The sequence below is a fragment of the Anser brachyrhynchus genome (assembly GCF_964034855.1).
Source record: "Anser brachyrhynchus genome assembly, chromosome: 8".
In the NCBI taxonomy this organism is placed as follows: domain Eukaryota; kingdom Metazoa; phylum Chordata; class Aves; order Anseriformes; family Anatidae; genus Anser; species Anser brachyrhynchus.
In genome coordinates, this window is record NC_137702.1 from 8,874,576 (window position 1) to 8,902,379 (window position 27,804).

The 27,804-nt window shown below is 42.3% G+C and overlaps 1 protein-coding gene across 5 annotated transcripts in view; it reads left to right on the forward strand.

Moving 5' to 3' along the window:
* TRABD2B (TraB domain containing 2B) overlaps positions 1 to 27,804 on the forward strand; it is a 286,108-nt gene that overhangs the window by 239,789 nt on the left and 18,515 nt on the right. For 2 of the 5 annotated variants that reach the window (XM_080602716.1, XM_080602714.1), the window contains exon 6: positions 22,626 to 22,895. In XM_080602716.1, coding sequence (XP_080458842.1) covers positions 22,626 to 22,895 — 270 coding nt within the window. The other 3 variants (XM_080602717.1, XM_080602718.1, XM_080602720.1) reach the window with 3 other exon arrangements.

A 27,804-nucleotide genomic window follows, 5' to 3' on the forward strand; every position in this document is an offset into this window, starting at 1 on the left:
CTGTATCCGGATCCAGAGCAGAGCATTTGGCAGGTTGGTCCCTTTGTCTGGACTAGGGCCCTAATTCTGGTGGTGGCTGTCCTGAACAGTGAACAAACAAAACTTATATTGATGCATATTGTATATATCAACATATATACAGTATTGATGTGCATGTGTTGGGTATGTTGATGTGCATGTGTACTGAACTGAGTTGAGAGAGGGCATATGGCTGTACTCCACAAAGATTAGATGCTCTGTTGATGAACCTGTATGTGTCCCTATGGTCTGATGACCCATGCAGATCGGTCCATCTTAAATGAGAATACAGAAAGAAAAATAAATGGCATGGTAAAGAAATACAGGGTTGTTACTAAATTGCATGGTGCAGAAACAGTAGAAGATTATAGAAAGTTCAAATAAATAGAATTTATATGTCAGGGAAACATCTTGCTGCTTTTAATTAAAAAAGACTCCCAGACTAGCATGTCAGGACTGTGTTTTCACTGTCCTACAGCTGGGGCTGCATCCATCAGAAGTGCTTGGAGCTCCCCTTTAGAACAGAGGAGTTTGCTGCAAACCATGCTGTAGCAGATGCATCTTAGAGTAGCCTGCATTTAATGTTTTCTGGGTGAGATGCAAAAGAGTCTAATCAAGCACAGTAATGACAAAATTTGACAGCATATTCTGAAAGCATGACCAGTTAATTGGTATGATGCTGGTCTTATGTTGTTATTAAGAGTCTTATGGAACCTTGCATCTTTGTCTGTGCTTCTGTTTTTTTTTGTTTTGTTTTTTCTTTTTCTCCCCCTTCCTTTTTAAAAAATGAAATAAAAACATTTGAAAACAGCTAGAAAGGCCCACAAGAGGAACTGTTTTGTAGTAGTGGCTATGCTAAGCATGTGTACACATACAGTAAACAAGTAGAAGCTCAAAAAAAAATGGAGCTGCTTACAAGAAGTTGTTTTATGGATCATAGAGATGCAGGTGTTTTCATCTTCATTCTTGTACAATCATACATGAAAGAGGAAGTCTTTCTCTCCTCTGCTTAAACCCAAAGGGATGGTTCTGCTTTAATTCCAAGTAAGTTGTTTAAGGGAGTCAGGCCCACTTCATTGCGTTCTGGCACTGACAATTGAAGAATTGGATAGTGTGCAGGGAAAATCAGCTGGACTCCAATGGAGAGAATTGGGGGAGTGTGGACAGCACATGGAAAAAAATGCAAGGATTGGGAAAAAATGAAACAGCTGTATGGTTATGTTTTGGCCAAGGGAATTCAAAACAGGATTTTTGTGCACAGATTGTGCCCGGAAAGGCCAAGAGGAACGATTTGAGCTGGCACACAGGACCTTTTGGAAGTAGATCATATTGAAACTAAGGGTGGTTTTGGCTGAATATTTTGGCTGACAGTTAAGTTGCAGGACAATCTTTCTCAGGTTAAGTCAGAAGCCTAGCTACTTGCAACGATGAAAGTAACTACATCCTGGTTACAAGCAGTACTGTCTTGGGGAAAATAAATAAATTATTCTTGTAGATCACAGAATCACGGAATGTTAGGGATTGGAAGAGACCTTGAAAGCTCATTCAGCCCAATCCCCCTGCCGGCCCCCTCCCTCTGTCCGACAGCGACAGGACAGGGGCTCCACCGTCCTCTGGGGGCATCCCCCCAGTGCCCTTCTCTCTGGCACACCAGGGGGTTACTCCACCAGGCAATCTCCTGCTCACACGCGCTAGTGCCCCTCAGTCTGTCCTTCTCCTCCCTGAGCTCAGCCACCATTTGAGCAGCCCTTCCCCCTGTGCTCAGCCACCGTTTGAGCAGCCCTTCCCCCTGAGCACAGGCGGTCTCCCTGCTGCTCTCCCCCGGCAGCGGCAAGCTCAGGCGCTCCCTGCAGCCAGAGGCCTGAACAGCCGCGTCCCTGGTGGGCAGGGACTGGGTCGCCACAGTCTTTTTGTCTTTTTTTCTCTTTTTCTCGGCGGAGGGCCCGGGTGCAGGCGCCGTGGCCCTGGCAACGCCCAGTCCCTGTCAGCCTCTCCCGCGGCCCGCTCACGCCGCTGCCCTGGGCCGCCCCTGAGGAGGCCAAGCCCGAGATCCCCCTGAACTCGTGGACAGGCGACGAGGCGGCTGGCCTCGACTGCTGAGGATAGATCTCTGTTCCTAGAATAGTATTATTGTTGTTGGGATTGAAACGATTAGTAGTTTGAACTTCATTGTTCAATAATAATGAAGCAATGTTACCATAAATAGGTGGGGTAGTCTGGAATTGTGTTTAATCTCTAACACCTTTTTCAGAAAGGACAAGAGAATACATTTTAGAAAGAACTACTGCTATTCCTGTGTATCAGAAAAGCATTGAGAAGAGTTAAACAGGACAAAGACAAAAGCTGTAAATGCCTTCAGTTACGTACAGTTTGGGTAAAGCCAGGATATTCTGGGCTTTCTGCATCTAAGATGCTAAACACAGGTTGTTAGATGGCTCCTCTTTGAGACAACCAAAGCGATTACTTTGGGTCTTATTTTTCTGTTGTCTAGTGACAACCACAGATTTGATCCAAGCTCTTCCTTTCTTAAGGTGCTGGAGAAAAAGTGAGGCCTTAGCAGTCTAGAAGAGAGAGCTAAGACGTGGAGGGTTTTGGTGGCTCCAGAATCAATGAACTGGCAAAGAAAAGTTCATGTAAAGTACAGGTAGCTGGTGCAGAGCTATCCAGGAGCTACACTAGCACCTACTGGATTTCTGAAATCTGCTAGCTCCTGTCGATCTGCCTGGTGGCTCTGTGCTGACTTTTCTGAGCCCCTTCTAAAATCCCACTATCTGACTATTGGAAATACCTTCTTTAAAGCTTCATCCCTTTCTGTAAAGGACTCTGTTGTACTCAGCATGCAGAACAATGCTGTAAACACTTCAGAACTTACCCCCACATTGGCTTCATTTGCTTATTTTGTTGCCTGAGGGAAAGCATCCTGAATCTGTTTGCCCGACAACCTTCAACAGCATTCATATTTTCTTCTTATTCTGTTCGCTGTCTTTGTCGTCCCCAAATAAAGGCATTGGAATATGAACAGCTGAATCAGTATCTCATTGCTTTGCCCTGAGATGAAAAAGGGTAGCTTTTAATAGTGGGGTTTCTGCCAGTTGGCTGTCCCTGCCCCTCTCTTTCTTCAGAGAGCTGAAGGCTGAAGCAGAGGGCTGTCTGCTTGGGGTGGGGAAAGGAGGAGACGGGAGAAAGTTTCTCTTTAGATGGATTCCAGTGAGTCGAGCAGATAAAGGGCCACAGCTGCTTCACATTTAATTGGAAACAGCCAAATTGCGAGATCAATTCAGGAAGCACCTGTGTCCAGTGATGACTCTCTATTGTTACTGAGTTCTCAGAATCAGCTCTGACCTTCTGCCATGCGCCAAGCCTTGACATACTGCACACAGTTTTCTAGGCCAGAAAAACACACGGCGGTGCTCATTTCCATCAGACTGCTCTTTCAGATATTATGCTCAATGCTGCCTTCTTTCAGAATGGGAGAATTCAGGACAGGCTTTTATTTCTGGCCATCTGAGAGTTTATTGCAAACTCTCAGAGCTCTGCTGTAGAAATTAATTAGCCTTCCTCCTTATGGTTGAACTTCCTGGCCCAGTCGAAGCAACATGTCTTTGCTATTGTAGCTTCCTTTCCTTTTTCTGAAGCAAAGCGCTTGCTTGTTCTCCTTTTTTCACAGCATTCTACAGGTGTGATCCTGGCTCCCCAGCATCAGCATTGTCTCATGATGGAAGTGTCTTTCCTCTACTGTAAATGTTTTCTTGTTCCCCATGGGATGAAAGCACACCTGATCCACACAGCAGTGCAGCCTTTTCGCTCCATTGGGATCCATGACCTTCAAAAGGTGGTGTGCAGAGCTGGATGGAAAATTTTTGATGTAACTTGCCCCGTAACTCCTACTTAGTAAAAACACCAGTTCAGCAGACATCAAAGCCCTCAGGCGTCTTCCAGCAGTTGCCATGTTTGTTGGGATATCCAAGTGTCTTGTTTGGGGTGCCAGCATGGCAGGGTTCCTCCACTCTCATTCTTCCTGGACCACTTAGCTGTTAATGTTTGGGATACCCTTAGGAGAACATTAAAGTTGTGAAATAAGTAAAGTTTTATTTCTAAAAGAAAGAAGAAAAAATTGTGAGAGCTGTGGCACTTTCATTGGGAACAACTGAATTAATTAAGGAAAAAAAAAAAGACCTGGGGAGATATTAGGCCATTCTGGATCTTGTCTCTTCTGAGACTGGGAAAAATGCACACTTTTTATTTCTGTGGGTGGAATAATCTGCCCATTGGGATGCTGCAATTCTTCTTAATCTTATTGTAAACCTCTGGATCTTTCACTTGATCTGAGCCTGAAGATCATACTCCCTTCACAAGCTTCCTTGCCCTCAGAAGAAAAGCAAACCCATTATTTAGGGGTTTTCTTTGACAGCATAATTTGCAGTAAGTGGTGTATAGGGATTAAATGGGGTTCATCTGCATGCATTGGCAAATTTATTGCCTCATCTAACATTGGAGAATATAACTACTTAATGCTTAAAACATTTAGTCATGAAAATATGCACAGTACATTTTCAAGGGTTTCCCGTGTGCCTTTAGAATATCCTCCTTTGCGATTTAATTTTCTTTGTGTCTATAATTGCCTTACAGCCACAAAGCATAGGGTCTGAGCCAATCAAAGTAACTCGTAGGGGGAAAGAAATTGAAGGAAACCTCCAAGTCATGGTAAAGAAGCAAAGTCAACTTACAAGTTCTCAGCCATAGAAACTTAATTATCCTGTCACTTCCTTCCCATTGTTTAGGGCCAGTGTGTGTGCATGTTCTTTAGGCCATCTTTAAACACTGCCTGCCTTCTGAAAGAGTGGAACTTGCTACAAAAAAATAGTACTTATTTTTACTACTCATCCTGTGAAAGAGCAGGATAATTCACGGTGTTGGTGAAAGAATATGGAAGAGAACTTCTCAGGAATTTTGCTTGACCGTTTTTCCCAGTGGGGCATTCACTTTTCTCTATAATCAGATTTTATCTTTGGAAAATTTCTAGTTTATTTAGAAAAATATTTTCGTATTCTATATGATTGTATTCCTCGGGAACTTGCACACAGAGCCACTGGGGAACCTTGGCCTGGCTCTGTTGGCTCAGAGGGCATCTTGCTTGTTGAACTGTCATGAAGCCAGCACTATGGTTCCTAGTTTTTCAGCTGCTCTCCAGCGCGTCGGTTTTAGATCTGGTTCTCATGCTCTATAAACTAATAGTCAACTTAGAAAGCCTTGGAGACTTCAGAAGATCAGAGCTAGTTCTTTATTTCCTAGCCAAATTTTGGAATTCTTGGTTCCAGAGGGAAGTTGATTTTTCATCCTCTTTCTGCATCCAGCCAACTCTGATGCAGATCTGTTCACGCTAACATCGTTAATGTAAGATTAAAATCCTGGTCCGTAGTTGCTAGAGATAAAGCTGATCCAAACTGTACTGATATCAACATCAAGGCTTCCATATGTGCCAGTAGCTTTAGAGCAGGCATCATTAACATGAGATTATAGCTGATCGTCTCCTGTCTTTGGTTGTGAGGTGCCATGAAAGAAACAGTAGAAAACAGAGAGCTTGCTCACATATTATTATTAGAGTCGATGTAAAAAGACTGGCTTTTCTAGAGGAGTGTCCGTGGGTGTCTTAGCTAGCTGAACTTGCTTGCAGTAGACGTCTGGCTAGTTTTAGATGTTTAATCATCTTGTGAGATGAATTCCCCTCCTATTTGGAGGACTTGGGCTCTGTGTTCAAGTGAGACAATGTCATGAGACTCATTTAAGCCTTTGGAAAAATTGCACCATCCTCTCTCCGGAGTTATATTGAAACGGGGAGATTGTGTGAATTTTCTGTTTGTGTATTCAGCCTGCACTTGTCCTGTGGATTGATGGCCTCCGTCCCAAGTGATATCAATCTGGGCTGAAGTGCAGCTGCACTTTGTAACAGCTCAAGGGGCACAAAGGTATCAAGTGGTATTGTGTGGTTTGAAAGATGTCGTTTATCTAAGGAAGTTTGTGGTCTGTTTGCTGTCACTTTGTCTAGGCAGTGCCGACTTCCCTTACCTTCACTATCACGTTGTCAGGCAAAGAGACCTCACACGTTAGGCCAGATAGCTTTTCCTCTTCCAGAGCTGACTTTTCCTTCAGCCAGGAGGTCTGTGGGTTGTGCTGCCATCAATAGAGCTACTTGATTTAGCATAAGTGTAATTACTTGTAATTCTGCTTGAGGGGATCTCTTTCACATGCATGAGTTCCTAAAAATGGAACAGGGCAAGAGAGTAGTCAATGAATTTTTCATTGACACTTTTGCTCAAAATTCCTTCAAGAACACAGTCTTAGGAAAAAAAAAAAAAAAGGAAGAAAAAAAAGTTGGGGATACAGTTTTCTGCATAGCAATACAGTGACAAATTAATTTTACATCTTCCATGAGTGTTCAGCTATTTATAGGGACATGCTTCTCAGTCCAAATGGGGTTAGAAGCTCTCCAAAACAAAATTGTGTGACTGGTGACATGGCCAGATGACAACTTGCAGATCTTGTAGCAAGTTTTGAAAGGTACTTACTTTTCTGAATTGCCCCCGCAAGAAGATGGTCATTCTTACATACACATGAAATGAAATCTTCTGCCGTTTCTTGTCTATTTCAATGCAAAATAGGCTTCTTTTTAATGACTCATGATATCTTAGCCAAGCCAAGTGACTTTACTCTGGCCCTGACCCAACTTTGGGTCTGAAATCTCTGTGTATTACTGTAGGAGAACCATGGTGAAGGATCAGACTAAGAACAATGTGTATCAGCTGCTCCTTCTAGTTAAGTGCTAGGAGCAGGAACGCCAAAGAACTAAGTTCTTACAACATGACTAGTAAATTAAGAATAGTGAATATATGAAGCACTTGTCAGAGTGAATAACTTAAAAGCCAGAACATATTTTCATGTTGTAATCATTGAGTCATTTTTATTAGAAGTCAAAGTAAATTCCCATGTAATCTGTAACGTCGAGTTTAATTCATGCAGTAAATCATACATTGGGACTACTTTACCCAGCTCCAGATCAGATATACTTCAGAGAAGCTTTCAAGTTTTAAAACTCTTCCACAAGCTAAACTGATCTCCAGAACCTTTGGAGGTTCACCGTTCTCTGGAGCTTGTGCTCCATACAAGTGAATGTCATGCCAATATGTTTCCCATTTCCTGGGAATTAAAGTGCTGTGTTTGATGACTCAGGACTTCCCAAGAAAGCAACTCAATCACTTTGTCTGAAGCAGCCTCCAGTGTCTCAGAGGACATGTCTCCTCATGTGCATGACAGTGATTCATGATTGCAGAGTAGAGGATCAGCTCTCTTATTTTTTTTTTCCTCCCACAAACTTAATTAATAAAACAAATTTGTATTAATGGGTGTTGAAAGACTTTGGCTTTCCACCTACACTCCCAAATGCTCTACATTCCAGGAAGAATGAAAAATGGACCTGTGAAAAGAAACAGGAGGGAGGAAAAACAGGTCAGATGGAGTATATGCATATAGAGGTAATGGGAGTCAGCTGATACAATGGAAGAACATCCTGCATGAAGACAATTTCCTACAATCATGATTGCTAAAAATACACTGATACGATATTCCAGTTTTAGAATTAATACATGCAAAGATTGGAGTGTCGGACAGGAAATGGATGTTTGGGTCTCAGCCTTGATTTCTTGTTCAGGCTGGTGTTGTGTGGACTGCAGTTGTTGTGCTTGTGTAAAATGGATCCTTTGCCACTGCGACAGACCTCTGAGCCTCCAGTCTGTCAGCAGAAGCAACTGGAGGATTTACACTATTGTGACCACTGTGGACCTGGCAGAGCCCATCTGTCTGCCTCAGCTGTTTTCATCAGCACCAGCAATTAGCCTAAATTTACACCTAGTGCAGCTGTAGCTTCTATTGACCTCAGTGAGACAACAGTTGCTCCAAACGGGCACCAGTGTTTGTGTAAGGAGTAGCACTGGGATATTTCCCCTTTCTTTGCTGTATGGGAAGTCACACCAGCTCACATCTTTGTGAGTGCCACTCTGCAGGTCACAGTTTGCAGAGCAAATAAGACCTAATTTGGTGCTCTCGTTTGTGGATAGTAGTACAATGAATCCTATCTACTGACTCCCATGAAACACATCAACTCAAGGCAAGATTTTCCAACTAACTTGCAGTAACTCAGCGGCAAAGTCATAGAGTCCAAGTGCTTTTGTATCCAGTGCCCCGTCTGGCCACTAGATTTGAATCTCCCACCATCTGATCCCAGGTTCGCATTTCCAAATTGCTCTTGCAGAAATAAAGGCAGTCACAGAAATACTTCTGTTGAGACACCACATCTCTGTTTATGTTTGAAGGGACGATACAAATCTGGAGTCCCCAGCGATCAAAGTGCGCATTCACAGAGATGAGCCCCATGTTGTGTTTGAAGTGAGTGCAGCACTTTGAAACAAGGATGAAGCAGGAATAAATCAGGATGAAGGATGTGGGGCATTAACTACTTTACATGAAATCCCTGCTGGAAAGACATGGCCAGTGTTCCGGCGTTTTCCTTGGAGAGTGCTCAGAAGTTGCATACCAGCTTATTTGTGGAAAGCCAAACAGTTCCCCTATTGTCCTTGATATGAAACACTTCCCAGATAAACACATCCCCCTTCCATTGAGGAAAAACGATACAGCCTGTCCAGAGCTCTAACACAAGGGACTACACTGGGCTGCCGTTCAGCCTCTGTCATGTTACTGGTTTCTGTTGGCATTGAGCTTTGCTAAAAGCTACAGTTTGTATAAATGCCAGTATCATTAAGAAAAGGCTAAGTTATTGAGTGAGACTGGGATAATCTTCAAGAGCTTAATAACGTTGTGTGCCTGCATCCTTGCGTCTCTGTTCATTATACCCCTGGAATGTAAATCCCAATCCGCACTGGCTAAGCGAGGTTCACATGGATCTCAAATACTTTTGTGGTATTGTCTCCTCCTGATTTCTGAAGGGGAAAGAAAACATTGCTAGCTGACAAACTCACGTGGTTCTCTACAAGGAGAGCAGTAAACCTCTGGTGTTGTAGTGGGTTTAGATTGTAACATTGCCTGCATTTGTGGCATTTTAAATCATTGCACAAGGAATTATTCCCAACATCCATGGAGTCTACACATCAAATTCTAGCACTGGGAAGATCCATAAATCCCTGTGTGAACGTAGGAGAGAAAAAGATTTCTGAAATCAGCAGTTTTAAGAATCAAGGCTGTCTAATGCTAGGGTAGTACTGATGGTGGTACAGTCCAGGTCTGTAGGTGGCTCTTTCTCTGCCTCTCTCATCCGGGCAGATGCAGATTTGAAGGACCGAGTTGTGCCCTAACCTCTGACCCAGCTTTGGGCACACACAGAGTTTTGCTGTGCACCCCTTTTCTTCCTCTGCAGTACCACTCCATTGCTCCAGGAGCAGCAGTCATTCTGCTCATTGACTGACAGTCAGTGGGTGCAAGAGAGCCACAGGATGGTTTTTTGCAACCACTTTGCCAATGCAAACCTTGCTTTGCATTTGTGGCACAGCAATCATCTTTCTTCTCTCAGAGGCATGTGATTTCTTGCTAATGTTAAATTAATATTTTGCATGTGTATAAACTTTACGTGTTGATCATGCTTTTTGGTCATATATGAAATGGGAAGTGTAACTTCTATTAACATTTACCAGGCACAGAGGTTTTAAATCCCTGAGGCAATTTTTGAAACATCCCCCTCAAGCAGAAAGGGGATATAGAGTTGAAGCAAAGCAGAGTTAACAGAGTTTTTTATAGTTTGTTTGTTTGTTTTACAAATACAGCCATGAATTTAAGTCAGTTTTTATGTATTCAAGCATTCATTGCTGAATGGTTAACAATTCCCACTCAAATCAGTGAAAGAAAGCAAATGACATGCATAGGCATGTTTTAAATGAAGTCATGGAGCAGGACACGTTTTATTTTTTATCAGTGGCTGGAAGGCATGTCCTTTGAGGAGAGACTGAGGATGCTTTGTTTGTCTGGTCTGGAGAAAAGAAGACTGGAAATGACAGACCTGATGAAGTCTAGGTGTTGTATGGGTTTTCTCATCATTGGACTGGTATCTAGGAAAGGGCTGAGCTCACACCTGAGCCTTTTCTCAGAAGGTCTTTCTCCTTGCTGCGTATTTTCATACAAATAAGGACATTTAATCTTTTCTGATATCTGTGCTACTTGGGATAATTCTGTTACAACGGGTTGTCGGATAGTTACTGGAGAAGGGAATAGACAGAGGGACAGACAGGCTTACGTGCAGGGTGTCATCATTTGGTTAGGAAACTGAGCTAAAAAGAGCACTGCTTGAGTAGCCTGTGCTTGAGTTCAGAATAAACTTCTCTGTCTCAGAGGGCCCGCTGGGGCAGCCCCAAGTGCTTATTCTCGTTGCAGAGAGATGAGTCAGATGAATCATTCATTCTGCGGTCGTAATTAAAACATCTTGTGTGGGTAACCTCTCAACAACACGAGGGGACAGTTTTGCAGTCCGGCCCACGCTTATCTGTCCGTAATGCTCACAAGGCCCCCAGCAGCTCAGCGTCCCTTAACCTCTGCTGTATTTTTTCTCACTTATCTTCATGTGGGGTGGGGACTTATTCCCATGGGTGGATGGAAAGCTGGGGCATGACGGGATTTTTAACTCCCTGAGGAAAACTGTGACAGCATAGCTAGTTTAGCATTAGTTAAGCTACTAACCGCTAAACCACTGGGCAATCCCTGCCCTGTTGGGGTGTGATGGGCCACGCTCAGGCCTGTCAGGAGAGCTGTAAAACCACTGGCAGCCGTGTGCTGCTCTGAGTAAATACAAGATATATCTTGGCTACTGCAGAATATGACACAGGGGTCATTTGAGTCTCCTTTTCAGTGCCTGAGACTTACCAACACATTCTTGTACAGATGTTTCCTTTGTAGAGCTGCTTCTAGTGAAAGTAGAAGATTTATATGGGGCTTTCCTGTTTCTGGTCTTGGTGTTGGCCAGTGCTTGCTTATCAATCTCACACCTGGGGTATGGAGATACCGCCTATCCAGGACTGATCTGAGCTGCCAGGGCAGACAGCCACAGCAGGAAAAAAAAAAAAAAAGTCAAGGGCTTTCTGTGTCTGATAGCAACATAAATTCAACCCTACTGTGGATAACAGAAACTGGAGTTCCTCTGGGGCCCTTTTATTGAAGGCAACATCCCCAACCTGCGCTGCAAATTCAACACCTAGAGGGGAAGTTAGTCTGAGGCAGGAGGAGTCCTCGCTTATTAAATGGTGAGAGAAAAAATGAAGCCCCTTACAGGTAGAACTAGCAAACAATGACACTCAGTGTGGATTAGGAAGACAGAGGCAGAAGCTGAAGGCAGGTTGCAAGCACAGAAGTGGAACCCTTGTTCCTCCAGACCCTTTGAAAATAAAGTGTATGTCCAGTGCAGGGCCGTGTGGCACAGATGGCCTGATCCCATAAGGCTGGAAGGAGGGGACAGTCTCTACAGACAGATAAGATGGTTCACTTTAATAATATATTTAAAAAAAAAAAAAGCAATCTTAAATTACAAGATTATTCTGAGAATAAAAGAGTGATTTTGAGGTAAAAAGTCCCCTGTTAGCAAAGGAATATTGGCTTTCCTGTAATGTGAGCTGGGTTGCAGCACCTCCTCAAACCAAACCAGGTTTGGTTGTTCTGAAAATGTTCCAGCTTTCCACAGTGATAAGAGGCTAACATGACTGCTAAAACCGAAGCCAAATGCCAGGCATAGTTTTGATGGGTCTCTGACGTCCGTTAGACTTGTTAAAAGTGATATTACATGCTTTTTGTAGCTAGGCAGTGCAACAAATGCTGGTCTGCGATACCCTCTCAGAGAACTGGCACTTAGATAAAACATTTCCAGGCAAACAAACAAATACACACAGACTAAGCAAACACACACGCACATACAATGGTGGGAGGAGGATTCCTAAGTGACATACTGTGCTCTGGGGACAACAAAACAAGTGGTTCTCATTTTCCTGGTGTTTCATTTACTGCCACGTGAGGTTCTCTTCATGGGAGGAGAGCTGGGCTTGATTGCTGGTATTGTGTACGCTCGTGTGTGTGCGTGTGAACAGTTTGTGTAGAAGTTGGGTTTGCTCAAGCTTGTGACAAGAGCCGTTTGTCACATTCACAAAGTGCCCCCAGTGAAGGGGGCCAATCCTCAGCCTAATTATGAGGCCTAATGAGGCCTCAGCCTCAGCCCTGCCAATCCTCAGCCTAATTTACTGCTTTTCACTGACAAATGAAATCTGTAGACTACATGAAGAGCACCTGAGGGTGCTGATAACTCCCTGTCCAAGGAAGACAGCTGGCTGAATTCCTCTGCTGAGGCAGCAGAAAGCCCCTGGTAGCCATGCATGGATGTTCCTTCCCTTTCCTCCATGGGAAGATGAAGGGCACCAGAACACCCACCACTCTCCTTCCCCCTTTTCAGAAGCTCTGTAGAGGACCTAGGAAGGCTGATGTGACTTTCTGGTTTTATTCCTCATCCTGTATGAATTGTGCTGAGCTCTGAATACCTTTTCCGAATACATCTCACAGATGTCAGAAAAAAATTTCCCCTTTTTGGCTTTCATTTCCCGATGAAAGCATTCAGCAATGCCTCTCAGGGTCCTCTCCAAGGATGCAAGCAGCATCCTCTCAATATCAGAACTGGTGTTGGAGCGAAATGATGGAGCTCAGGAAAGCCCCTGCCTTGTAATGCTGCTGCAAGGCACCAGCTCGGGTCACGGAGAATTTTCCTCTTCTAAGTAGAGCAAGACCTTGGCCCTCGTGTTAGTAACTAGCTGGTGAGATTTGCCTGAATTCATTAAAAATCAATTTTTCTTGTGGCCTCAGATATTTCTAGATATTCGAACTGTATTTTAAGATCTAGTCCCATAGGTTTCAATTAACAACCAAAAAAAAATAGAATAAAGAAGCTACTTTTCTTCCCCAAGGCTTCAGCAGCAATATGCATGCTTCATTAACAAAGAATTATAATGAAGAATGGATTTGTCAGGCAGAAATGAGTATTTGATACAAGCAGTTTTATCAGCATGAGCTAATATACAGTGGGAATTCAAGTGAAACCAGGCTAATATATAGAGACCTTTTGTGAAATCTGTTAACGTTAGATTTGATAAAACAGCGTTAGACGTTAAAGCAAGTGGAGTTTGGAGGAAGAACTCTTCTGCCTTCATTATATTTCAAGGGCTCTGTCCATTACCGTGCAGTAAAAATGCCCACAGACAGGCTGAAATGTTGTCTGAATAGGATTTCTGACAACTGTTTAGTTCTTTTCTTGGAAACACTCAGGCTTTGTGATAAAAATGATGCAGATGGGCTATAACAATATTTTGGAGAAAGGCAGCCTGGCTCCGTGTTCCTTTTTTTAGCTCAGTAGCCATTAATGGCTAAGCAGATCAGATGTTTTACCACATCAGCTACAGAGAGGAAAAGTGGATTTGGTGTAACAGAGATGTCGGGTCTCTTACAGGCATGATCTTCTTAGGGCTGTTCGGTTCCACACTTCTGCCTGCTGCTCAGTTTAAGTGGTCTATGTCTCTCCTCTTCTAGAGATAGCAGCTGCTTATGTGCCTGCGTTATCTGTTGTCTTGTAATCTAAGAGTCTGTATTGAACAAGGTACTTAAGGAAGACAATTGCCATGCTTGTACAGATCTGTGATCCACCCAGTATCTCATTCCTGCTAGAGCCCAGCTTCAAAAACATCAGGAGAAAGTGCGGAAAACAACACCAGGCTACACTGAATAGCCGGTCCCTAATATAAGTCTAAAGTCAGCAAAAATGTACTGAGTTAGGCATTTAGTACTGTGCTTGGTTGATGTCTCTGTAGAGAGTTTATTTTTAAGATGTGATGAGAAATATGTATTCCTGCAGATGTTTCCCTCTCCAGGGGATCCAGCAGAGAAGGGAAATCAGTTTCTGAAGGACAAAATCTGGGAGCAGAATTCGATTTGGATAGCAAGCAAGAAAGATACACAGAATGGTTATGTTTTAACAGTAATTCTATCGAGGAATCAAAAGTGTAGTAGCAAGTTGGGTTTGTTTGTTTGTTTGTTTTTTGTCAATCTTTTGCTTAATATTGAAACCTTGGATGACAAATACTGGGATGGAGCAAATTCATCCTTAATTTTTTTATGCTTAAACAGAAGTTCAAGAATGGTTTGGGAATAACAACACACGAGACAAGAGAGTAGTTTTTGCAACTGAGTCAGCAGACCTGCCTTTATGCTTGTCCATACAGCTCAGTGTCCCAAAAGTTGACCTCGACTGGAGAGGAGCAGACAGCCACAGACATCACGAGTGCAACTGACTTAAAATGAAATTAGGAGAGAGGTGAATTTTGGTGACTATTTCTAGTTTGGTTATGGCAGCTGGGGGAGAAAGAAGGATTTTTTCTAGACCTTTCCTTGTTTTCTTGTCTCTGGGGTCTGAGTTCATAACTGTTGAGATAAGTCATTGGTATTTGGTCATCACTGTCTAGTTTCTAAGACTCTGCCCAAACCATAAATAAACCGTAGAACCAGAACTGGCCCCAAACCTAAGCCTGAACCAAAACTATGGAAACATCAGAATTAGACCTGAAAAAACTTAATGTTGCAGATTGGGCTGAACTGGATAAAAATGTTATGCTTTGCAAGACCTATTGAATGATGGAATTTAATTTCCAGCACCTGAAAAATCTGCTGTGTATAATTAATATGACATCACCTCAAACTAACATAGAAAGCTCTGAGATTTTATAAAGAGGAAACAGAGATTATATTGCCCGGTAATAAGTCCACCATTCTTCTTTATTAAAGTAATACACGTGTGCTTATTAAAAAGTTAGGTTAAAAAAGAAAGAGTAATATGTTCGCTCTCATTACTAATGGTTTTCAGGAAAAAAAAAAAGTGTAGAATAAAGCTTGAAAATACTCCAGTTTAATAAGAATGCAAGCCTAAAATGTTGTTTTGTGGGGTAATCACATCACTTTAGATTCATCAGAAAAACTGTGTGTTATTGGAAAAACTGGCCAGAAGTTAGGTTTTCTACTCCAGAGACAGTGCTGACACTCCAGTATTTGTTTCTGTCCAAAATCAGGGAGGAAAAGCAGAAATATTGTAAATTCATTGCAAAGTCAGCATGCAAAAATTCATTAGAAGAAGATTAAACATTGCGGTTAATGTTATGTGACAGGTCTTCCAGTGGTACATGGGCATATAGGAATTGTAATTTGAATGCCAGGCCCTTTCTGTCCTCTGTGAAGTGGACTTCCAGAACAAACCAGATTTCCCAGGGCAGCCACGTAGCTACATGATCCCACATTGAACCAGGATGCTGGAGCAGAAAATAGACTGTCTTGAGCTGTGGGACAGGTATTCTCTCCAAGCAGCTTTGAGTACAACTTCCATGAGGCAGTGAGGCTCCAAAGGCAGCAATGTTATGAGTATTCTGCATAAACCACACTACCTAGGTATAAATAGCTTAACAATTAGCTGGCATGGTGATAATAAGAGTGTGAAGATTTAGGGAGTAGGGTCTGAAGTGAGGCTATGAGCCCTTCTGTGTGCCATAAGGGCAGAGAAGGATCTTATTTACTTATTAACGTGGGAGATGGAAGCAAGACCGGAGAGTCAGCCCATCCTTCCTCTGTGGGCACAGCCCATCTTCTGAGGCTGGAGCGCACTGCTCATACATCTTAATGCTAAAGAAGCATGAACAAAGGATGGTTTAGTTCAGGAACTGAACCAAAAAACAGTTGAGAAGGGGGAAATGAGTTCACAGCAAAATGAAAAGGAATATTCTGAGGACGTCTTTGAAAGCAGGGGTTGGGTTTTGTCATTTGTATTTATTAGTTGGGTTTTCCTTTTTAATTGAGATCAATTTTTAAACAAAAAAGGACACTTTGTAGCGTTTAAGTCTTTGAAAACAGAGGACTCAAAAAAAAATCAAAAGCTTTGTTCAGAAAGTGCTGAAATGAAACATTTTGACTTTTCTGAAATAAAAGGCCATTTGAAAATGTGGAAATGGCACATTACAAATGTTTTAGCTCTCTCATTTTTTCAGTAAATTCAACCACTCAAATTGCAAAAAAGTTTACATTTCTTCTGTGCCGCAGATCAGCTCCACTTTTAATGAAATGGAATAGGCAAGAAAACTTCTACACACTTCTTTCATTTTATAGTTTCTCAGACTAGGAAGGAAAACATTAAAATCCATGGGAATAGCTTGACCTCACAAGCTTTTCACTTTGTTTATGCACAGAGTTGAGTATTTGCATTTATATGTTTATACGGAGGACCAAATTCCCTCTCAGACTAAGGTCACAGTTCTTGAAAAGCAGTGGTTCTTCCCAGACAAATGCTGTGATGTGGATTTTAAGTCCAGAGATACCATCCAAGTTTTGGGTGGACTGTAATCTAATTTAATTACTTAACCTAATTTAACTGATCGTGAGTTGTAGTAGACTGGTGCAAAAATGAAAACAACTTTGTTTCCAAATTCTGTTAAGAAATGGCAATGCTTTAACTGTAGCATACAGGCCTAAGGCACAGCATACTAAATAAAATAACCTCGTTATAATTAAGCCAACCAGAGCTTTTTTTCAGGTGATTGAATAGCCAGGGATTTCACAGGTATTCTGTTTTGCTGTCTCTTGAGCCCAAATTCATCCTCAGCAATTTATGGCACTTGTCTGAATCAGCTCAGATAGGTTAGGACTGCATGGTCACTAAAGGAGAGGGGTGGGCGTCTCCAGAGAATCCAGATGCAAATACATAGGATAAATCAGCAGCCTGGGTTTTCACCCTTTTTCCTTTGACTGTAGGGGAAGCATATGGTGATTGATTAAACAATTGGGCTGAACACCTGAAGCAGTGTGGGACAAATCTAGTCCTCCAATCTCTTCTTTGGAGTTACTCTCTTTTGCAGTAAGGAATAAATAAATTCACACTTTTGACGTGAAGGAGGTGAACTCCATGATGGTACATACTGGTGTCACCTGGTAATGTGAGAGACCATGGCTTAGATCTGTACTGTACATCAACAGTGGGAGGCCCTATAAGCTGTGCTGGGGTGGGTTAGGATTTCTGCCTGGTTTTCTGTTCTCCTTTTGTTTGCTGCTGTCCCAAGAGCTATGGAAATCCGAGTTTCATCCTAGCATGGAAAAGAAAGAAATGTCAAGCTTCTTGTGGGACAGGACATTCTGGTGCCCATCTTGTGGTGGGGATGACTGTTCTCTCTGAGAGATGCGTAAGGAAAAAAAAAAAAAAAAAGCAAGAAGCAGATGTCTCTGTGGCCTGTGGCAAGGGGAGACAAGATGCTTATGAAGGACTGATGAATTCTTGCTTTGACAAAGACTCCCAAATTGAAATTTATGGGAATCCGTCTATAATAAAATGTTCTTAACTTAGTGCCTGGCTACAGTCCTGGTGCATCCCAAGAACGGTGGCATAAGGATAAAGCTGCCACATCACACATTCCGTGCTATCACCACAGCTTGTCTCTCGAAACAAATTCTTTCCTTGTCTGACAGTCTTGAAAACTGAAGCAAGGAGCAAAGGAAAAAGCTCGGCACCGGCACCTTACTTTCAAAGTGGATGCAAACCATGGCAGTGTGCTGAACGACGCTTTTCCATTTCTCACACCACAAAGACAAGATGCAAATAACAAATTGGCCAACTTGGGTTTTAAGAGATTCTGCACGTATCCAAGTGAACAAAGATGTTACCGCAAAATCACTGAAAAATAGATGAAAGATTTAGTTGTATGGAAGGTAGCAAAGTGCTTAAAAGCGTTGTCTTGGGGAGTAGGTTCCTTGTTGTTACTGACGAGTGGTTGAAGTGAGTTGGCTGTAAGAGGAGGTGCTTCTGTTGGGGTCTCTGAATGGCATCTCCTATCTCATGAGCTAAAGCGAGGGCAAATCTGTGGCCCTGTGGAGGAGGTGTTCCACTTGGGAGATGGACAAAGCCCTCCGAGCAGATGATGTGAGGACAGGAGGGGTGCTTGCCTGGCAGGCAGGAAGGCACGTCTGCAATCCCAGGTGGCTTGGGGTTGAGGGGAAGTAGGGCCAGAGCAATTGTGAGCATGGGAATTATGAAAAGAAGCTATTACAGGACTTCATGATGCTCATTTTGTTTTTCCGACCAGATCCCCTCTGTAAGCCTGGCAAATCCTGATGATGAGTCAAATTTCTATAATCAGTGCCAACACAGAGACACTGGAGACCACAAGGCAGAAAGAGAAATGCTGAGACAGTCTAATGGAGCGTACAACTGCCTAATCTACTTGCATGTTTTGTTTTGTTCTTTTAATTCTTGAAAAGAATTAGAAAAGGATGGCAAATCCACCAGAAGTGAAACAAAACCACAGGGGTCTTTGTCTGTTGGATTAAGCATTTTCAAGAATGAATAAGAACAAATGTTTTCCTGTTTTCACTATTTTCTGTTCCATAGGATAAAGCAACTTAGGTTGTTTGCTGAGACTCCCTGGTTTTCTTATTTGGACTTCATGATTTCAGGGAGGTTGTTTTGCAGAACTGTGCTTCCCAGGGAAGGAAATTAAGGTCAGAGATGAGAGAAACCCACCTAAGGGTCTGAAATATTTTTAGTTTCTCAAACACCATCCCATGTGGGAATGATACATTTAAAAATGGGTGGAACCTCTGAGCCTGGAGTTGTATCAAGTTATTCATGAAAAATCTCTGAGATCTTTGTATGGACCAAGATATTTGGGTGGTTTCTCACTCCTTCTTGAGAAAAGGCACTGTGGCCTCACAAAGTGAAAACTAGCTCTGCTTTTCTGTGGCTTTAAAAATAGCTATGTATCTTGAAAAGCTGTCTCAGCAGTAGTGAAGGAGTGAAAAAAAAGTATATTATATCCCCATGGTTTCATCCAGTGCAGCTGTGCTAACAGAGTGCAATGAGACTGAGACCAAAGGAAAGGCATGAAATAGTCCATGAAATCATCAGTGAATCTAACGGTAAGGCTTCATGCAGTGAAGAGATCTATTGCCCAGGTATCCTATTGCAAATATTGGGGGGGTGGGAGGGGGTGTCTTTTTTCGGGGGGGGAAAATCCAGAATAGGAGTAAATTCAGGCCCATTTTAAATGTATTAATAAAAATTTTAATTAAATCAGTGGGAAGGTTATCATCTGATAGGAAGTCTACCTTGCTTTGAATTAAAATATCTTTATTCTTACAATGTATTCGGATTAAATGTGCATATTCTGCTGGTTTGAAAATTTTATTTTTACTTTTTGTTAAACGTCTGTAGGATGATGATCGGATTTGGAAACAACTAGCTCTCTAGGTTTTATTAAGTCAATTTCAAAAAACAAATCATTTTTACATGTCTAAAACTTGACGACTGGCTTTTTGTTATTGTCACTGTGTCTGTTTTTTTAGACCATTTTATTTTTCACATGCTGTGTGTGATTTTGTTTTCATTTATTAGGAAGAGTTGTTGAGTCTGCAGATGTTTTTACCAAGGATATTTCACCCCTCTGATTCCCAATATTCTCAAGCTTCAGTGCTTCAACATAGCTTAAAACATATAGATGCAAGCACGCATCAACATATAATCTTCAACAGTCTTTCTTAGGTCTTGGGATAATTATTAGTAGTGCAGGAATAGTGGAACAAATATTGACCAAGTGTAATATGCAGTTGCCACAATGGATATATTCCCTATGCATCGACTCTAAAGAACAAGTGGTTAGTTTATAACCCTCTTTGGGTTACAACATTTTAACATTTCTTCAATGTTTATTTATTCTCTTCCCAAAGAATGTTCTGAAATATCGAGTTTACAACCTGTGGCTCATGTGATGGCAGTGGAAACAATTAAGCCAGAAGCTTTCAAAGCCACCATTGGGATTTTGATGCCCAAACTCATTAATTTTAATAAGAAGTGAGCTGCCAGTCCTATTAAGTGGTTTCTAAAATCTCAACCCGTAAAAACACCTCTCCACTGATTCCAGTTTACTAGGAGTTCAGAGCAAGATAAACATGTGTAACAAAATAGTAGGTGTTAAAAGGTGGAAAGTATGTGTTCAGATGTCTCTGAAAGCATTCAGGGAACCAAGTGGTGGCCCCAGGCTTTTACTGGCAGATGTGGCCTGACGTGGGGGCTGCTCCTGCCTAGAGCATCTCGAGGAATTACTGATGCGATCTTGCTGCCAACTGATCAGAGCATGAGACATGGTTTTGGTTCCACAAAGCCAGTGGAAACAGAAATTTGGCAGCAGCTCAATTTCAGCTTCAGGTTCTTGCATCTGCTTCATTCTCCTGCCTTCTTACCATGTTTCTGCCCACTGCAGCCTGGTAGCCAGGGTCAGGGCTCTTCACCTTGATGTGCATGTGAGTGGATGGCTTGTAGGAAGATCTGAGTGTTAACACAACACCAAAGAGCAGAGGTATCCAGGGTAGTACCAGCACGATCTATCTTTGGGCAGTAGCAATCAACCTGTATTCCCATTGCTTTGGCATAAGCACAGGAGGAGATGAGGCCAGGGATTTCTGCTGCCCACTGCCAGTGCAGTTGCCCACATGCTGCTTGTGTACGGTTGGTCCAGGCCCTTCCCAGCTGCCCAAACCATCCGGCCAAGTTTGCACCATGTTGTCTTCCAAGCCACGAAGTGGCTGTATTCGCATGTTGATACTTGACTGATCCACCACCATGGTTGGATAAAAATTAAGAGTGTGTCTGCTGTGACCTGAATGAACCCATCCATTGCAAATCTATGAGAGCCTTTCCTTTTACTTGACTCTGGAGATGGTATTGCTACGCAGTCATAAGCACAGTGAAGAAAACATGAAAACTTTGGAGAGCTCCAAGATCTTTCAGAGAAAGTTGCTGCACTGATGAAAACTCATCCTCAACGTGAATCATGGAAGAAAGTCTTACTTGGAAAAAACATCTAGAACCAGTAGATCTCTCTGTGAAATTAAAATAGTGTGTGGAATGAGTGTGAATGAGTTCAAAACTGACTCACTGGAAGTCTGAATGCTTGGAAAAACAGGAAAATATGGGACTTCTTGGTGTCTGTTATTAATGAAAGCAACATTGGAGAATTTTAGAATTAATTTAAGCAAGTATCTTTCTTTTCTGTATCTGTCATATGATCTCTGAAAAAAATCATTAATGTTGGCTACGAGTGACAAAGTTGCTGTAGTTGCCAGTGAGTCTCATAGCAGTGATAATTAATACTCAGTAGCTAGTAAAGATCAAAGGACCTTTAGGTGAAACATGATGCGGTGGAAATAGATATGACCATCCTGAGTGCTATTGTAATGGACATCAAAAATATCGAAAAGAAAAAAGCTGCCATTATTAGTAGTAGATGTGACTTTTTTGGAAGAGAACAAAATGTTCCGTAAATGAAACATGTGGTTTCACTTGCAGCACATTTTGTACATTGTCACCAATGAAGTTTAGGATTTCTTATTACTTTTTCATTAAAATGTCTTACTGGTTTCACTCAGGAGGCAAAGCTTTTCACGTGGCTTTAATTGTTTCTGTCATAAAAGTCATAGCATCCATGTAATAGAAATAGTTTCACAGACCACAGCTTCATATTGCCTATTATTTCTCTTCCATTTTCTCTACCTGCAACTCATTGGACCATCCTCTCTTGCAATTAAGACCAAATACGAACTTCTACTGAAGTTAGAAAAAAAAATCCATTTGTGTCAGTAGTGCTTTATTAGATTTTTGTTTCAGATATCATAGCTCAAAAATGTAAATTGATGTGGCCACGTATCAAAGAAGAGAGTTTATATTGACTTTTTTCTAAAATCAGTGAAACTCTAGAAGATGAAATCAATAGAAGGCCTTTTGCTGCAGATTTACAGTCAGATGCAAGAGGTGGTAGTATTTCAAACAGGAGAAGTGAAGAGCTCCGGCAGTATTGTTTCATGACCCAGGAGTGGTCATTTATCCCCTTTCTTTTTTGCCTAACTTCTTGATTATACAAAAACTGCTATAGTTTGGACCTCACAAATCCCATCCCAGCAGGCCAGCCATTAGGCTGTGTTTCTGTCAGCAGTTTGGGCATTCCCATCACCAGTCCTAACTCAGATGAACAAATATAATTACTGTTGCAGTCAAAACAATTATTTGTTTCCCACAGATGATATCCAAAGTTGAAAAAAAGAAGGGATCTAGTGTTACCTCATTCGTTTAAGTTTTGCTTCTGTTAGGGCATTCATTAGTTGACAATTTGTTTTCCTCAGCGAGTGTCCCAGTTTTGCCATTTAGCCTTCAGACCACTGCGGGAGGTGATGGTAACCCATACAGGAGGCTCCAAAACCTGTAAGTAGTTAAAATTCAAGAGATCAACAATAGCTTATCATCTGTCTCTTCACCATTTTTCAGATTGGTGTTTACTTGGCAGTTTTCTAGGAAATACGCTGCTGTGTTTAGCCACTGCTCCAGAGCAAAGCCTCTCTCCTTGTACACCTCCTTAGCAGCTAGCAGCACCCACCGAGTGGTGTAGTCCTCCGTCTTCACCTTTTCTTAGCACTGTCCCTCACGTGTTCACCAAATGTTTAAATGTGTTTTGCAGTTCAAGGACGACAAAGACAAGTCCAGCCTTGGAAGGGTCCTCAGCAACAGCCCTGCCTGCCCTCCAGCTTTCTGAGCAGGTCCCACTGACGTCTCCTTCCCTGGAGCCCCTGCAGATGGACGAAGAAGACAGCCTGTCTCCTCACCTCCTGTTGCCGGACAGTATCAGCCAGCTGGAAGAGTTTGGCAGGCAGAAGAAATGGCACAAGAAGCAGTACAAACATCATCGCCAGAGGCAATTCAATGACCTCTGGGTTCGGATAGAAGACAGGTGAGTCATAACTTTTATGGCTCTTGTCCTCATCCTGTTGTCTCCTAAATAGTTGCCCTTTACTGATCCCAGCCTTTGTTGATAGACCATAAGAAGGGTTGGAGAAAGGCTAAATGGGAGAGATGGAGAGTGAGGTGTTGTTTTTGGAGCATAATGAAAAACTTGGAGGAAGGCTCATAGGAACATTTAATCTAATAGAAAGAACACTAATACTCAGAATATTTAAAATATACAGAAATAAACAGTTACCAGAGTGAAAACAGGAAAAAATGACAAGGGAAAATATTCTTTTTGCCCTACTTCCAGTAATTATTTTCCAATATTTACTGTCAGTTTTCAGCCCAAAGACTGAGCCATTTTCCAACCATTTAGACTCCTCCTGGGAGTTTTCAAGATTCTGAGATATCTGACAGTCTTCTGTGTTCTGGGGCTGAAATGTTTTAACACCTCAGATTGCTTGAAAACAACAAACTGGGAACTGGCTGCTCACCTGTACATATCATTATTGTCTCTCTGTTGGCATTAATCTTATTCCCATTTTCATAGCACCTAAAGTGCTTTTCCAATCCAAGCAATCCAAGTAAGTCAGAGTCTCTCGGAGGCTTCTGCCTTTACTAAGGAAAAACCTCTATGTATTTGCATTCTTCTGTTATTATTACTATTCATTCTATTTAAGGAGCAGTTGCCCCATTTTTATTGTGGTTTGTTGTTTTCTTTTCTTGGGATAAGTGATATAAGGGTTGTTATTTCAGTGGTGTATAAAAATCTTACTGTAATAAGGGTATATCTGATGTTAATGCCAGCTTTGTTAAGAAGAATCAGATCTGTTTTGTTCTCAAAGAGTGTTCAGTGTTGGATCCTCTCTACGGAGGTTGTTTAAGCATGAACTAAAAAGTATTTGGTCCTACATAGTTCATTACCTCAAAAACGAGGGAATTCTGTATATGCCTTCTACCTAGGACATGCCAAATCGTGGTGTCCCACGATGGCCCAGCGTTCCACATGGATGTCTGGGTCAGCTCACCTTACCAGTAATGTAAGTGGGGTGCTTAAACAGTCAGATCTTGCAGGAGCCTGGCAGTTAGCCACATTCCTCCTGCCCCCTTCTCATCTCTCCGGAAAGGATATTGGATATTGGGCCTGATAGGGCTATGGAAATGTGCAGCTGGGAGCTTAAAGCAGTGGTGCTTGCATAGCTTTGGCAGACTTTTGTGCCTTTTGTTGTTTTTATTTCAGTAAGAAATATTCCTAGGAAAAGTCTTTAAAAGGGTAGCTCTCCAGGTTACAGTTAAATTATTCACTCTGTGCTCGTGAGAGATTTCATCTGAATCAAAACCTTTTATCCCTTTACTTCCATTTCATTAGGGTGCAGATTGGGATGAGGAAACATAAGTTTCCGCTCCCACCACGCTGGTGATGAACCAGACTCTGTGTGTAGCCTGCTTGCTGAAAGATCCCAGGGAGGTATTAGTGGGAGATCACAGCCCTAGAAATGAGGAAAGGCTGGAATAAGGGAAGTTTGCCTTGGTGCTTTCAGATGGATTTAGTGCTTCTGCAGTTCTGGAGCAACTTCTGGTGTTTTCCTGGAAACAAAACAAAACAAAAACTACAAACTGTTCAGCTAAATCATAGACTCACTACCAGCTCTGGTTTCCCCATAAATTGGGGACTGTCATAAACCAGCTGCTGCATATTGTGCTTTTGGCAGTTGTGTTTCATCAGTATTAATTGCAAGCTGGACCTTGCACAAGGCAATAAACAGTGTGTTCTTTCTAACTGGTTCCCTTCTGATTGGCAAGAAAAGAGCAGAAATTTGTGCCTGTCACCAGACTTTGTAGCACGATCGTTCTTGGGAGGAAACAGGTAGGAAGACTAATAATATGGGCAAAGCACGTGAACTTACGTTGTGTTGCCCCAATAAAGTTCACCAGCACTCAACAGTGAGACTGTTAGCACTCATTTTTGGAGGATAACTGATAGACTGGAAGCTCATACTCTGGCCTGTCCACATATCCATTACACAATTGCATATACTTAAATTGGAGCCCCCCCCTCCTGTTTCTGTATGGAACGTCTCTGTGTGGACTGAGCTCCGTGCATCTAGTGTTATCCTGAGCTGTGGCTCAGTCTCTCCTAATGGTTCTTCTTCCACTTTGAGTTTCCTAACTTACCTGTTGTCACCTGAAACTTGACTTTGAGACAAAGTAGAGGGATTTAGGTCATTGTTATGTTTTTGGGGGAGGTAAAAGCTGTATAAAATTCATTGTTTCCATGCAAGGTCTTCAGAATTCAGCTGTCTGAGCCACCTTTCAACCTGAAAAGTCAAAGGGAAATATACAGGTGGAGGACAAATCCAGGCAAATTTAAACCAGATTATTGATTCTTGTATGAACCTCATTGAACTGTGAAATGACCGTGGTTCATACAGCTCTTTTCCAATGCTTTATTGACCGTGGATTACAGGACTTTATGAGCCATGAATTGCAGGGCTTTTATGGACTATGGATCTCTAGGCTATCTCATACACTCCTATGGAAATCTTAAGGTGTTTTTTTAAGCTACCAGCACAGAAACAAAGGAAATGAACACAGGAGAACAATCTTAAAGGAACATCAAAGGTCTGACTCCAACTTATAAAAGCCAGGAAATCCATAATTAATGGTTCCACTAAGACTTCAGCTCACACAGTCTTTCTGGTCTGATCCGAGGTTACAGCTACAATCTGAAATGGCCTCATGAAAAATGAGTCATCATTTAATGTCACACATCATTATTAGTATTTACTTTCAGCTATACCTTGGAGATTGTCCTTTCGTTTTTGTTCTGTCTTAACAGCTGAGGCATTTGAGTTGGCACCCCTGAGTGGACGGTGTTTAGATTTGTGTGTTTGAAGGTTAGTACTGCTGTGGAGGATGAGAAAGCTCCTGCTCTGTCTTCTCCCTGTCTCTGACAGATCTGAGATTTGCTGATCTCCTGGGTAATAGGCTTCACTGAACAATTCAGTGAAGGCTATTAAAAAAGTAAAAAACACTGATGAAATGTGTGGTTTCCTCTCCCATCTGCCTCCTTCCCTCCAAATCTAAACAAGATGAAAAAGCCCTGCCTGGCTACAATTTGTGTTTGAAATTGTTTGTCAAGAACCAAAATGAAATGGAGATTTCAAGTAGCAGGATATTTTTTCTAACTACTTGATTTTGCAGAAAGGCGCAGATCTGAAGTCTGTCATTGGGAGGAATTTGAATGGAGACAATATTAAGACCCTAGCTAGCTCTTGTAGCCAGAAGTCAGTTGGGGCAGCAAGGAGGGGACGCAAAACCCTTGTGCTGTAAGGCTGTAGTCTGGCACACAGAGTATGTTATTGTTTCTGTTGACACTGTGTTAGCTAAGCTTCTCCTTGTAATATATAATTAATTACAGATCATTCACTGGCTTTTCATGAAGAGCTGCTAAGTAAATTGAAAGAACAGAGATGCCTGTGATGTTTCAGAGTAGTGAGCAAAGGCCAAATCAGTGTTGCACCTTTGTTCTAGGTCAGGCAAACAGTTTAAGGTTACAGACAGCCCAAAACAATGGAGAACCTCTCCCAAGAGGAGTAGGAGCATTACAGCTGCTGTGGCCCTCAGTAGGGCGGGAGGGAAGCTCCCTGGGAAAAGGGAGGGAGGGGAGTTAGTAGCTGGGAGGATGCTTCAGGAGGCGTGAGGTTTGGAAGGAATGATGGCAGCTGGAGGATGCAAAAGCGAGAAATGCAGCGATGGGAAGAAAGAATTAGAGAGGGCATCATGGGCAAATCAGAGGTTCACTCCCACTGCCGAGGCAGAGATCTGGGCAAAGACAGCATTGGGGAAGACGCTGAGGATGCACAGATGCTTCACTTGTATAGAAAAGGAATTCAAGGAAGAGAATCAGACAAGAGAAAAAGAGATTCTTGTCCCAGATGTAAGCTTAGCCCTGCAAAACCTGCTATTAATGGGAAATAAAATGAATTCCCCCTGTAATTGGAAATGGCATTTCTCTGATAGCCTAGTGCTGACTGTTCAACCCCAGACGAATGCAATAACATCACAAATATCAATTTCTTCTAGAAGCAACAATTATTTTAGGGGGAAAAAAAGTTATACCAGTGATGGATGAAGGGAGACAATGTGTAATAAACTGCACTGAGTGTGCCTGTGTAGAGTGAACCTTATCAGTTTGGATGGAATTTAAGCACTTAGCCTGTTATCCTTTCTTTCAAGACAATGCAGTGATGGAAAACAGAACTCTGTCAACTCAGACAAACTTTTAATTTCACTTAACTGCATCTGAAAGGTAAATTTCAGTAAATGAATCCAAATTGCTTCCTTTTCACAACACACGGTGCTGAAATACAGTACTTAACTTCATTAAAGAAAAGGCTGCTTTTCTTTAGAGGAGACCTAGACACTTTTGAAGTCTAACAGGTAAATTGTGGTCAGATGATTTCCCTCCATATGGTGGCTTTGAGATAGAAATTTCCATCACTGGGGCCTTGTTTGTTTAAATTACCCTCTCTGCCTCTCTGGTAAGGACACTGCGCAGATTCTGCGTGCCCAGTGATGCACATGGGGAGGGGGGTCCCTCCCTCCTCCAGCCTGTCTCCACACAGCCAGGCAACCAGTTGCCACCATTGCATTTGCCCCGAGTTCAGCCTAACCTTAGCTAAAGGCCGGGGATTAGGAAGTGCTTTGGGAGCTTTCTGACTTCTCACTGGGTCCCTGTCTCCCAGAGGGGCTGTTCCAGCAGGCAGGAGCAGCGGGAGCAGAGGTGTGCTGAAGTCGCACCTTCCTCTCCCCTTGTCACACCTCATTGCTGTTTGGGGCTTAGCTGTGGTGTGTGGCCCCCTGGCCTTCCTCCAGCACTTCTGTCTGCCGTTTCCTTCACTGTTCTCCTG